Below are 14,264 nucleotides of genomic sequence, written 5' to 3' on the forward strand. Positions count from 1 at the left end.
AATTGGAATGCGCGGGTTTAAAATTTCGCCTCACAACATAGCCTATGACGCTCTCGGTGTCCAGACGTGTGAGTGTGCAAAATTTTGTGGCTGTAGCTGCGACGGTGCGGATGCCAATCCCGGGCATACATACATACACACACACACACACATTCAGCTTTATATATTAGATTGTGGGGCTGCCATGGTTGAAGTCACCCTGAGATTGAGTAGTAATGTTAATAAACGCTGCTGTGGCCGTTTTATACCGATCTCAAGCAGTCATGTGTCTTGTTTACATACACTGGGTATGGAGGATGGACGAGGAGATTTAAAGGTTTACAAGATACCGGACCCCTCGTCAGCTCTCAATATCAGCATTTTAGTGCAGATAGGAGTAAGATGGTGACGTAAATGGCCTCCTCCATTCTTCATTTTCTCTCATGATTTTCTTGTTTATTTTCATCTCTATAGGCTGAAGAAAAATCCCAAAGTGGAGAATTGGCCTTTATTAAACAACTGGCTGAAAATGTCCTGATGGTACTGGAGTACCCATTCTGCTCACTGGAGCGTCAGGTAAGGATCCATCATCTTCTATATCTCATGTCCTTGTTGTCTGATCTTCTCCAGATGTCCAGTCATATAGCAGAAGGTCAGATTTATGATGTTCGTGTTCTCCCTTTGTCTTATGACAGCCTGTCTCTGCAGCTCCATCTGTGATGGCAGTCTGTACTCAGTGGAGTGGAGTTTGTATTTATGCTTCTGTCTCGCTCGGTCATCACAATCGTCCTTCTTATAAATGCTGCAGTTCTTGCAACTTATTAGAGAACAGTTGTATATACAAGTCCATTATAAATGAATGTAGATTTAATAGAGGCAGCGGTCAGGTATAATTCATCCCATACTGAAATTATTAAGTAAATCCAGGTTTAATCCTTCCTGCCTTATATATACGGTAATTTAGTATTTCTGAAATGTTATATTAATTGTATATATTATATCCATCAGGAAACATCAGAAGGTGACTCCGAAGAGAGGCAACACCTAAATAAGCCTGACAGTGATACCAGTCAGCAGGGGCCTAATACTGATCTGATAGAAGGTAAGCTGATCACCAATATTTTACATTCAAATATCAAGTAATAGAGAACGGCAGAGAATATGTAGATTTACTCTTCATCCTCTGTATGAAGCCGGTAGCTGCTCTAGAACCCCCTATAGACTATAATGGAGGAGCTCATATAATTCTGCTTCTCTCTTCTGGGATTTTCTCAGCTTAAAAACGTAAAAAGAGGCTCATGAGTCCCCGATCAGATCGTTGTTGGGGATTCGATCAGATCTTGAGCAATCACACATTTATCTACTGATATAAACTATGACATGACGTCTCTTCATTATCTATCATTATTTTAGGAATAACTGTACCGGCAAATACTGAATGTGGAATATGTGAGACACCAGAGATCGTCCACGAATCTGCCAGTGTAAGTATCAGAGTGACTTCTGTATATTATCAGATGACGGGGTACGAATTACACATTCCATATTGTATCCCATATGACAATGGGATAGCTCTGTTCTTCATGCAGATCAGACCTATTATGTGTCATGGTGGCATTATTCCTGCCTCCACTGTGTGATGTCCCTCGTCATCCCCCTGTAGTACAACAATATATGTATATGGAGGATACAACCCTTTAATATAAGAGCTTCTGTGGAGGGTCTGGCTAATATCACATTCTCTACATCTGCTGCGGTGCAATCAGTGGGACATAGTGTAGAAGGGAGATGTTCCTTCATCTGGAGATTTTATTTTTCTGCTGTTTTTTTTACTTAATGTAATTTCTTATTAATTTTTAGGCCGTGAGTGGATCCTTAAATGTGATGAGAAATCCTTCTAAAAGAGACTATGATCCAATCAAGCTGATCAGCTTTGGAGGTTTTGGGTGAGCTTTTCTTTGATATAGTTATTTCCCAGGGCTCCTTATGACGATGCCTATGTCTCTGTGTCCTGCTCATGCAGTGTTCCCATAGAGAAACTAGGAATCCACATCACTGTCCACATCTGGTACTATTCAGGACAGATGGGATGGATTTGGGATGAGGACCTACCATAGGTGATCATTTATGGAGTGTTAAGGCCCTGTCACATACAGAAATAAATCTGCGGCAGATCTGTGGTTGCAGTGAAATTGTGGACAATCAGTGCCAGGTTTGTGGCCGTGTACAAATGGAACAATATGTCCATGATTTCACGGCAACCACAGATCTGCCAAAGATTTATCTCTGTGTGTGACAGGGCCTTTAATCTATGTATTTGTAGACACGGATTTCTAAAAATGGCCCCACATCTAGTATTAACCATTAGTACAGAAGATCATTTGATGAGGTCTATAGACAGATTATTAGTAACAATTGATAATAAATCATGGATTTTCCTCTTCTCCAGTGCCGTCCACTTAGTGCGCCATAAAGACACAAAGCAGATCTGCGCCATGAAGAAAATTGACAAGCAGAACCTGAAAAATAGAAAGAGTCTTGAACAAGCCTTTCTGGAGAGGGACATCTCAGCAATTGCGGATTGTCCCTTTCTGGTCTCCATGTTCTGCTCCTTTCCTACTAGACAACATCTTTGTATGGTGATGGAGTATGCACCAGGTAGGACACATCCATTGTATCTATATACTGCCCACGTCTGATTAATCCGAGCTCCTTATATATACCCAGATTGTGACCACATGGGCGGTTACATGTCCGCACAGCATTTACTATAAGTTATCTATTACCAAGATGCCTGAAAAATCATTGATCTCTGTGAAATCCTCGGGCGTATGTCCTGACTGAGCATGGCAGCAATTTCTGATAAGGATAAAAGCATAACTTGTTTCTTTTTGAACAGTTTCTATAGATGGGAACTTTCACAGAGAAATATATGAGGCTTGTAGATGAGGCCGGGCTCTATCTCTATCTCTGTAGGATACAATATACGCTGTGCATTATACAGTTTGTCTCTATATATGACCTCCTATTCCAATGTCTCAGATTATTTCTCATTTACCCTCATCATGTGTAATTTACATTGTAACAAACCCTCACCTGTGATATTTGCTTTCCCGTGTAGGAGGAGACTGTGGCAGTCTCCTAACAAGCAGAGGTGCTTTTCCTCCCACCTTGGCCCGGTTGTACATTGCAGAAACAGTTGTTGCTGTGGAATATCTGCATAGCCATGGTGTGGTTCACAGAGACCTGAAGCCTGAGAAGTAAGTGACCCCTGTAGTATAATGAAGGGGAAGAAAGTTACAGTTTGTTATAGAGTCTATGGGTTATTACTGACGCCATCTTTTCATTCACAGCCTCCTGATAACAGCTAAAGGACATATTAAAGTCACTGATTTCGGGATTTCAAAACTCGGCCTCATGAGACCAACGTCCAACGTCTACAAGACTCCAACTAAGGACATCATCAGAGAGTTCCGTGATAAAGAGGTCGGCTTTACTTACAGGATCTTGTACTTTACCAATCTCTTCTCTTTCTCCTTATCTGATCATTTCTCATCTAGTCGTTTCCTTTGATGTTGTAATGATATTTATTGATCATCATCTCATCTTTTTGTTTGTTTCCAGGCTACTGGCACGGCTGCCTACATGGCCCCAGAAGTCCTCCTAATGAAAGGATATGGAAGACCTGTTGACTGGTGGTCATTAGGGATCCTTCTATATACATTCCTTTTTCGATATGAACCATTTACTGGGGCTTCTCAGAGGGAGATTGTACGCAGGATCGTCTATGGTAAGTAAAGTAATCTGAATGCTATATGATTTCTTTGTTAATGCTCTGTTTTTATGTTTGTTAAGAAAAACATTTTTTCATGAAAATAAATGCAGATGTTTTATTTTCTGTAATACTTGCTTTTTATATAACAGATGAAATACCTTGGACATTTGATGATTACTGTCCTCCACAAAAAGCTAAAGAATTAATCACCGAGCTGCTGAGAAAAAATCCTGCACATCGACTTGGGACAGGTAATATAATATTATTAATAATGACTTATTACACCTCAGTGACCAGACAAACGACAGTGTCCATGAGGTCCAGGACTGAGGGTCTCTACTCCACCTACTTGTCCATTACCCATTCTTTATACTATGACTTTCACTGCATTTCCTTCATGTCTGGTTCTGATTTATCTTTAGTTCAGAATAACATAAACTGTACAGATATAGAGACGTTTCTCTAACAATGACTGTGTCATTTTCTTTCTTGTCTTCCTTTTCCAGGAGGGGCAAATGAGATCAAAATGCATCCATTCCTTCGGGACTTGGACTTTGGCAACCTGCTAAGTCAGAAACCCCTGTTCATACCTAATCTAAAGTCAGATGAGGACATCCGCTACTTTAACAGTAAGTAACATGAGACGCCATCTGCAGAAAACGGCCGTGTGTCTTGTCTTTCATTGTATGTGACAATCAGCTCTCATCATTATTAGTGATAACATGGTGATTGTCTGACCAAGTCTTCTTCTAACAATCTCTAATAACACGTTACTTTACAGCTCACTCTATGAAATACGAACATATGGATTCAGATGAGGAGGACACGAGTGATGACAATGAGTGGCCAGAAGTCCAGAATTTTTTATCACCTTATCGAAAGTTTTCTAAAGTAAGTATGTGGCCAATAAAACTTAATAATAATAAAACCTATAATATATATATATATATATACATATATATATATATATATATATAATATAATATTTCTTCATTTATTTTAGCTATATATCACCAATACTGAGAGGATGACCAATGAAGAGCCTAAGTCACCTTCAGGGTGTTCCCTAGAGAACAGCGAAAAACCCTCAGACATGTACGTAGATTATTGTTATTATTATTATTATTATTATTACTATTATGTGATTTACAAGAGACGAGTAACACAAATCTAAATCCAGCATGCACCGCCCCATGATTGCTGATCTCTGTAGTTCTGGCTTGTGATAACAATGTGATAACAGCTGATTATTCAGACCAACCTTTCATGTCCAGTTCTTTACAGGCCAACATTACTAGTTAGAGTCCATTATTTCTGGTAAAATCGGGTCCTCATTGGGGTATCTCTTCCGTATTGTCCTAATTGGCCTTACAGACAGGTGTTTGTTCTTCTATAATGTTTTTTATGTAACTTACTTGGCTTTTTTTTCTACCAAACAGACAGAAGGAATCTTCCCTTTCCAAATCTGATGGTGAGAGTCAGTGTTTCACTGTTAAACACACTGCGGCATCCTCACCCTCCGTCTCAGGTATGTACAGATTTATAGATCATCCTATTATTTATCTATTCTCTTATATAGCGCTATTAATTCCACAGCACTTTACACACATGATCATCACTGGCCCCATTGGGGCTCCCAATCTACATTTCCTATCAGTTTGTCTTTGTAGTGTAGGAGGAAACTGGAGAACCTGGGAGAACATACAAATTTTTTGCAGATGTTGCCCTTAGCCTATAATCCAAAAGTGTAATGTTAATTTGACCATGAAGGATCAGGAAATTACTTACTTTATTCCTGTTGCCCCCCTGAATATTATGTTGGTTTGTTTTTTATAAAATCGCCCATACTTTTCCAGAATTATTGGGCCTTCATATTTAGTGCAGATTATTGTGATCTCTCCAAGGGGGTGTGGCTCACAGGATTCTTTGGGGGCGTGTCTTTAGGCAACATTAGTAAACTGTGAGCCACACCCCTATGGTAAACATCATAAAAATGAGCACAAAATAATAAAGGCCCATAGCTCTGCAACTGAAAAGGGGATAGTAACAAATAAAAAACAGCAAACTCAGGGGAGCAGCGGGAAGAAAAGAAAGGTGAATCCTGGACACTTTTGACCTGGTGACGAGTCCTCTTTAAAGTTGCACTGAAGGTTTATATAACTGATTATATAATAACACTGTGACCTGCTGCAAGTAATGTGATATTAATAGGCGGAAACAGATCCTTGGGGAGACACCACATGGCGGCACACAGAATAGTGATAGGTACATAGTAATCAGTTCACATTACTCTATGAAGACACAAAGCTAATCTTTTGGAATTTATAATAATGAATATTTTTCTATGACTTTTTGATTAGAATCTCCAGTTCAGACGGGAAAAAGATCTGCTCTAAAACTGAGAAAACAGCAAGAAACAGAGACAGTAAAAGAGGGGGAGAGAAGGCGAGGTAAGTGTGACCATAAGCGCCATGTTGTGTGATGTCAGTGAGAATTCATGTGGAGCAGATGTGATCGGTGGTGGGATTGTCACATGTATGATGACGGACAATGATCCCGTTTCTGTGTATGGAGAAGGCTCCTCTACCGTCCTGCCACAGTGACACCACAGTAGTATCTTCTAATATGGAGTCCCATGACTTACACTAGATTTTCATTTCTTCTCACAGGTTCTATCTTCCGCCGGATTATATCATCCTGCCGGCGTAGATTATCCAGGGCTGCTCGCGCTATCAGAGAAAGCTGCATTTTTTCCTGCTGTCTGCAGGGCTCTTTAGACCTCTTGGGGACAGAAAACCCCTACATCTAGTGCCCTGAAGAAACTGCAGCACATCCAGCACCATCTATGGGCGGCACGGCGGCTCAGTGGTTAGCACTGCAGTCTTACAGCAATGTGGTCCTGGGTTCAAATCCCACCAAGGACACCAACTGCAAGGAGTTTGTATGTTCTCCCCGTGTTTGCGTGGGTTTCCTCCGGGTTCTCCGGTTTCCTCCCACACTCCAAAGACATATGGATAGGGAATTTATATTGTGAGCCCCCCCAAAAAATAAAAATTGATTAATTTCCTTTTGATTATTAATAGCATATGTGGCGCCCCTGAGGCTTCCGTCGCCACAGAGATATTGCACCTCAGCCAGAGGTGTGATGTCCCATCCTGGGTAAGGACAAGGGTACATGCCGGTTCACAGGAAAATTCACACTACACCCATTGTCAGGCATATTTTGGGACCGGAGATAGTGTCTCGGGAGGAGGGGACGCGCTCGCCACGCTCGGGTCCGGGGCTTCTGCTGCTGCTCGGTGGCTCGAGCGGTGGGCTGGACCCGGGGACTCGAGCAGCGCTCCTCATCCGCGAGTGAAAAGGGGGTGGTTTGTTTAGGGAGATAGTTCGTGACACCACCCACGGGTTGTGGTGATAAAGGGCACCACCGCTGCTGACGGGGATCCCAGGAGCGATGGTAGGGAGCAGCTAGGATGTTGTCCCCTCCGTGGGTAGGGGTTGGTGGTCCCGGTGCCTGGTGGTGTAACGGGGAGGCTGGATGGCTGGGGGTGCAGGGTTGCAGGGGCAGCGCGGCGCGGTGCCGGATGGCACTGGTGTACTCACTCAGGCAGTCAATGACAGAGTCTCTGGTAAACCAAACGGCTGGATGGACGGGTCCCGCAGCCGGCTGCTGTGTTTGTGCTCTCCCCGGACAGTGTGATGGTGGCTGTCTTTCCCTGCACCTTGTTAGAATGTTCTGACTCCTGTGGTTGCCCACCGGTAGTCCGCTCCCCGGCGTATAGGTACCGAAGGAGCCCGTTTTGCCCGCAGGCGCTGGCCCTTGGATCTCTAGCCTATGGCGGTGGCTGTATATCCTCACGGTGTGGACTGTTGCCTTCTGTCGGGTCTTGGTTGTTGGGAAACCCCTGGGGTTCCGGTCACACTCGGATTTGACTGTTGTCGGCGGCTCCAAGCCTAGTCGGGGTCCGATGGCCCTGCCTGTGTGCTTAGCTTCACTCCACTCCCCGGTTCGGTACTGGCGGGCCGCCGCCCGACCCCAGTCCTACGGTTCTGCGAAGATCCACTAACTCCTGCAGACGGCCACCACAGTCTGCCAACCTTGCTGTATGGGTTAGGGCCCCTAGCCAGACACCGACATTTTCTACTCCCCACACTTTCACCTCTCAAACTGAACTGACACTTTTCCCGCCTCCACGGTTCCGCATTGCTTCACCACTCCTGCAGACGGCCACCACCGTCTGCCAACCTTGCTGTCAGTTCCTGGGCCACAAACCCAGACACCCAAGTGTTTGCTCCTCTCACTTCAAACTCCAAACTCTATCTGTCACTTTTCCCGCCTCCAGGCCTGTGAACTCCTCGGTGGGTGGGGCCAACCACCTGGCTCCGCCCCACCTGGTGTGGACATCAGACTCTGGAGGGAGGCAACAAGGGTTTTTGTCTGACTAGTGTGACTATCCAGGGGAGGGGGTGTGTAAGGTGTTATGTCTTTGACTACCTGGCTAGTCCAGGGTGTCACAATAGTGGCAGCTACCCCCACGCTGTAGGCCGGGGGGCCGTAAGACCCATCTCTTCTCCCATAGGGTGGGGCCTAGCAACAGGGAAAGTGGGAGGAACCAACTGAAAATGACAGTAGAAACAGGAAGTTCAAGGTTAGTCAGTTAGTTGGAGAGAAGAAAAGTTGAAGGGAGGGAGGTAGTTACCTCAGCAGAGTGGAGAGAAAGTAACTGAGAGAGAAGTTTCCTGGTGGAGATCCTGGGGCCCAGCTAAGCCCAGGTGACACCACAGACAGAGAAGAAAGGATTCCAGGGCCACAGAAGGCTTATTAGCTCGTGGCCTGTTCCACTAGAAGATGGGTGGAGGGATCTGGCTGCATTCGGGGATGGTCCCCAGACAGAGGGAAGAAAGACATTTCCTCATAAAGTGACACCGAGGCCCAGGGTGGCTGCAAGCGCCCAGGGCCACAACCTGCCGTAGATCCCCTGGGAAGAGGGCAAGATTCCAGTCAGGCAAGCCCTCTTGACCAGATTCTATGGTAGAGGCCGAGACAAGTTCATCTACAAAAGTCAAGGCTCTGAAGTCAGTCGACGGTTGCCCTGGGGTAACGCTCCACCTGTGGGAAGCAGAACCATCCCAACTGCCATTCCATCAGCCCCGGAGTCCCTATCCAGCAGCGGCGGCTCCATAGCCGCAATCCACAGGTAGCATCACGAATATTTCCACAAACTTTATTATTAATCACCATCCCCACTGTCGTCATATTAGTTGACCCCGCCAGGGTCACGGAGCCGGGCGCTGCCACTGCTGACTACCCCCTGACTAGTCCGGCCCAGCACCGGGTGTCACAGAGCCCTGGGGTGGGCGAGTCAACCTTGGTGCTGCGAACAGGATTTCGTGCCCGGTCCAACCGGGTACTGTGCGCCTTACAGAGCTGTGTTTGAAAGACTGTTTTACTGTGTGAAAACTGCTGCCATTGAGACTGCTGAGCGTGGGAAGAAGAGGGGCGTGCCTGAAGCAAAAGCGTGAAAAGATAAGCCCCGCACCCTTGTCTTGAAAAAGAGCGCGAAGTTAAGCCCGCCTCCGCTATGGAAAGCGGAGGATGAAAAATGGCACATAAAGAAGCTGAAAGGCTGGCAAAGTGATCCTAAATGCCAGACCAGAAGACCGCTAGAAAATACTGGATCGTAGGCGGAGTGATGCCGGCCGTGGTGGGCTGGGTGCCAGTTTGGCGCCAGGCGCTGGTACAGCCTCCGACTCCGCCTCCAGACTGGAAAAGGGTGCAGCCAAGTGGCGTGGTCGAGTGCTCGAGCAGTGCAAACGCGAGCAGGGACCCGGCCGGAAACATGGCAGAACACCTGCAGCCAGGCACCCCAGGGAACAAGCAATTGGACCCCGAACTAAACCTCCTCCGTGAAGAAGTGGAGCTCCTCACCCGGAGGTTGAGCAACTTACAGGCGAAGGTGGAGAGGCGGATGGATGAAGGAGCTGGAGGGGCAAGCGCCAAGGAGGACCGGGCGACACCCGTGGTCGTGGGCCAGAGAGAGCAGGCCGTAGCGATGCACCCGGGTAAGCAGTCCGCCGCCCATACCCGGCCAAGCCCAGGGCGCGATGAAGCACCGCCGCCCAGCCCTCCTGCAGGCTTGCAGGAGGTCACCGCTCACCACGCCGAGGCGAGGCAAGGGCGATTACCGCAGGCCCCGACAGTGAGGATGACTCCCTAGTGTAGCGCCTGGTCCAGCCAGAGTCCGAGGGGGGCGCTCTTCCTCACATCAGCCCAGCCCCAGCATGGCCCCCACCTGCACCTCCGCCTCCGGCAGCGACGTCCCTCCTCTTACCAGTCTCATGGTCCTGCAGACTCCGCTCCTGTTCGCTCCCGGGTCGGGCGTCCTGCTCCTGGGGCTGCTGCAGCCTCTTCCTGTCTGCAGGCCACACACAGGTCTGCAGTGTGTGATTCTAGGCTGCGCGTGAGGCCATGCCCCCTTTCTTAAAGTGGTAGCGCCCAATTATCTGGAAGTGACCTCAGAGGTCACCTGTTACCATATGGTATTTAAGTCCACCTCCCCTAGCAGCAGGCACCCTAGAAACTCTTCTACTAGAGCCCTGCTAGTGTTCTGGCCCCTTTGTACTTCTGTTATCTGTGTGTTACCTGTCCGTTACTAATACTTTGTCTCACTGTAGTACTATCTGTTCCTTCCAGCTGTGGACGTCACCCGCCATACCCGCAGTGGACGTCACCCGCCATACCCGCAGTGGATGTCACCGGCCATACCCGCAGTGGATGTCACCGGCCTTACCCGCAGTGGACGTCACCCGCCATACCCGTAGTGAACGTCTCCGTGCCACCTACTGTGACCATCTCCGGTGCCACTTCCGTATTCCGCCTGCTGCGGACATCATACCCAAGCTACGCCTGGCCGTACAGAGACTCCTACTTCCGGTTCCTGGCTGCCGTGCACTTAGGCCTTCTGGGGAGGCGCCGCACAGTCCCTGTATAGGGGTTCGCTGCTGGCCGTCTTCTCAGGGGAGTCCGGTGCACGGTCCAGTGGGTTCACCTCTGGACGCTCGCCGCTCCTCGGTGAGCGTAACACCTAGACAGCGCGGGCCCCGATCATCTCATGGCCCCCTTGCCAAGCCCTCCCACCGGCATACCTGGTATGTCCTCGCCTGGGGTAAACTGGGACGCAGCACCGGTCCGCGACCTGGGACTGGCTCGTCTAATACTCCCTACCTCGACCCCGCTTGTCACCCACATAGCCTGCGCCCGGCAGCAGGAACAATTCCAGTATGAAAGGGAGTGCCGGGAGGAAAAGAGGAGAGCAATAGAGGCAGCTGACCTAGCCTCCAAGGTCTGCATCTGGAAATCACGCAAAGGGTCCCAGGGGCCAGTCAGGAGGGGTCAAGTTCTGAACTTTAGTACTCAGAGAACGAGAGTTCCGGCACACTGCACTGTTTCCCAAACAAGTGAAAAATAGACTGTATCAAGTGTTCATAATCTGTTTTTCTTTATTGAAAATTTTTTTTTTGTGCTGTACATAAGTAGAAAGTCCGCCAGAACGTTTCGGCCCTAGGCCTTCATCAGGTCGGACAATCAGACTGAGGTATATTTATATGTGAATAAAACAGAAAACAGATATCAGCGGGTATAAATGATATATACAATAATGACAATCCAAATGAAGATAACAAAGTACATACATAAGGAGATACATCATAGACAGTGAAATCACAACAACACGATGTATTCCCGGGAATGATTATAATTATAGTAACCTGTTAACACATTACGCACCAAGGAGGGGCCCATAATGACGGTGTGGTATATTAAAGGGAGGACAAGTGGCTCACCCATGTCAAGCAAAGATCCGTTATGGTGTTTAACCGATTGTAATCAACACTAATGCAACAGCATGGGATCTAGTCCTGTGGCAAAAATAAGGGTAGAATGAATCAAATAAGCAGTTGAGTACAAGAGCCTAAAAACGCCGTACGGTCTAAAAAGATGGGGTATGGTATATATATGTGAGCGTACCTGTGTGGAAGTAGGATTTTGAAAGGAATCCTATAGAAGGGCCCTATGGCCGGTGTGGAAAAATTATCCTATACAGAAAGAAAATATATATGTGAGATAAAGAGTGGATACTCAAATGGGAGTGTGAATATGGGGTAAATATAGCCAATACCTGTAAGGATGTAATAGGGCAAAACCTATAATTTATTGAGGTTAGGGATCCGTTGTTTTGCAGCATGTACTGTAACGCCAGTAGCAATAGATATGTCTGTGGATAACATTAAGTGGATATAGTCAGTCATCCAGAGCAACATAATATGGCGGATTATAATGTAAGTGGTTATAATACCAATGATGGTGTTGCTAGTTCACAGAAATTCTAGTTGGAATGGAGTGTTTGAACTGGTGGCCGTCATATATCTGCGAATATACTGGTTATAACATGTTATAGTTGTTTCAATGGATCAATAATCTAAGGAGAAAAAGATATGTAAGACTATAACATAGGTGTCAGAACCGGGGTATGAACTTGTATGGTAAAAATAACAGCTACCTTGGTAGATGTATATAAGGCTAAAAGCCTCTTTGTTATTATGGATCCAGGTCCGTACACCTCAGGTTAGATGTTCTATAAGTCTGCCACATCAGATGCACTGCTAGGCCAGGAGCAATAAAATGTCTGCGGATAGCAATGAGTAAACATGGTATATTGTATAAAAAAACCATAACATGTAATATAATGGAGGTGGTATATTACCAATAGGAGAGCTTTTAGTTTGCAGGAATACTAGGTAAGAGAAATTGCTTATGCTGACCGTGGTAACATATCTGTAGAAATAAAAATTATAATGGCTATAATGAACCTGTATAAGGGTATGTGCGCACGTTGCTTTTTACCTGCTTTTTTGCTGCTTTTTCTTCTGCGCTGTTTAATGCCAAAATGGATGTGTTCTTCTATTCAAGCAAAGTCTATGGGAATTTGGGTTTCTTGTTCACACTATGTTGTTCAAACTGCAGCCTTTTTGAGGCAGAACTTTGGTCAAAAACTCAGCTTTTCAAAGAAGCAACATGTCAATTGTTTTTGCCATTTGGGTTTTGCACTGCAAAGCTGAGTTTTTGACCAAAGTTCTGCCACAAAAAGGCAGCATTTTGAACAACATAGTGTGAACAAGAAACCCAAATTCCCATAGACTTTGCTTGAATAGAAGAACACATCCATTTTGGCATTAAACAGCGCAGAAGAAAAAGCAGCAAAAAAGCAGGTAAAAAGCAGGTAAAAAGCAACGTGCGCACATACCCTTAATCGTGAGATAATTAAAATGAAATAGATATTGTATTAACCTTTGCCATAGGAGGCTGAATGAAATCTTGCTAGGTAAGTATGTCAGTGGAATGGGAGAAACTCTGGTGGGGCCGGCTGATAACAGAGGAAAAAAGCAGGATGAAAATATCAAAGGAGCGTTGTAAAATAGTGATAAGCTATCTATGGCTTAAGAGAGGATACAATGCTGTTGAGTGAGTCACTTACCCTCCGTGTGCGGTGGTGGCTGTGTGTGCAGCGCGTCCTGTGCAAATTGGTGATGTGTGCGCCGGTTTTAAATGGAGTCCGGGGACAGGAGTGTCATATCCGGTCTGTGGAATGCGGAAGTGATGTCGGCCTGCGTTTTTCCACACCGGCCATAGGGCCCTTCTATAGGATTCCTTTCAAAATCCTACTTCCACACAGGTACGCTCACATATATATACCATACCCCATCTTTTTAGACAATACGGCGTTTTTAGGCTCTTGTACTCAACTGCTTATTTGATTCATTCTACCCTTATTTTTGCCACAGGACTAGATCCCATGCTGTTGCATTAGTGTTGATTACAATCGGTTAAACACCATAACGGATCTTTGCTTGACATGGGTGAGCCACTTGTCCTCCCTTTAATATACCACACCGTCATTATGGGCCCGTCCTTGGTGCGTAATGTGTTAACAGGTTACTATAATTATAATCATTCCCGGGAATACATCGTGTTGTTGTGATTTCACTGTCTATGATGTATCTCCTCATGTATGTACTTTGTTATCTTCATTTGGATTGTCATTATTGTATATATCATTTATACCCGCTGATATCTGTTTTCTGTTTTATTCACATATAAATATACCTCAGTCTGATTGTCCGACCTGATGAAGGCCTAGGGCCGAAACGTTCTGGCGGACTTTCTACTTATGTACAGCACAAAAAAATTTTTTTCAATAAAGAAAAACAGATTATGAACACTTGATACAGTCTATTTTTCACTTGTTTGGGAAACAGTGCAGTGTGCCGGAACTCTCGTTCTATGAGTACTACGTTTATTCTTCCAGAGCACCTGCCCAAGGTGACGCGAGGCCCTACCTCTCTTGAAGTTCTGAACTTTAGACTGGAGGAGGGCTGGTGCTTCATCCGGGAGCCCGGCCTGAGAAAGGACGTGTTTGTCTCCCGCCGGGATATTGAGGAACATCTGGAGAGA

At 45.9% G+C, this 14,264-nt stretch overlaps 1 protein-coding gene across 1 annotated transcript; it reads left to right on the top strand.

Annotated features, from left to right (window-relative positions):
- Positions 1–2,621: 2,621 nt before the first annotated feature.
- Positions 2,622–6,784, top strand: LOC142297314 (microtubule-associated serine/threonine-protein kinase 1-like). Its single transcript, XM_075341552.1, has 11 exons — positions 2,622–2,637; positions 3,101–3,239; positions 3,333–3,465; positions 3,604–3,769; positions 3,904–4,005; positions 4,261–4,383; positions 4,536–4,645; positions 4,758–4,849; positions 5,194–5,282; positions 6,115–6,204; positions 6,424–6,784. The coding sequence occupies exons 1-11, from the start codon at positions 2,622–2,624 to the stop codon at positions 6,561–6,563; spliced, it is 1,200 nt and encodes a 399-aa protein (XP_075197667.1). The 3' UTR covers positions 6,564–6,784.
- Positions 6,785–14,264: the final 7,480 nt, after the last annotated feature.

The sequence above is a fragment of the Anomaloglossus baeobatrachus genome, chromosome 3, assembly GCF_048569485.1.
Source record: "Anomaloglossus baeobatrachus isolate aAnoBae1 chromosome 3, aAnoBae1.hap1, whole genome shotgun sequence".
NCBI classification, from domain to species: Eukaryota; Metazoa; Chordata; class Amphibia; order Anura; family Aromobatidae; genus Anomaloglossus; species Anomaloglossus baeobatrachus.

Bases quoted from the DNA above. Each gene is read 5' to 3' on its own strand.
- LOC142297314 (XM_075341552.1), top strand. The intron at 3,770-3,903 runs GTAAGTAAAGTA...TTTATATAACAG, and splicing joins TGTACGCAGGATCGTCTATG to ATGAAATACCTTGGACATTT. The intron at 6,205-6,423 runs GTAAGTGTGACC...TTCTTCTCACAG, and splicing joins AGAGGGGGAGAGAAGGCGAG to GTTCTATCTTCCGCCGGATT.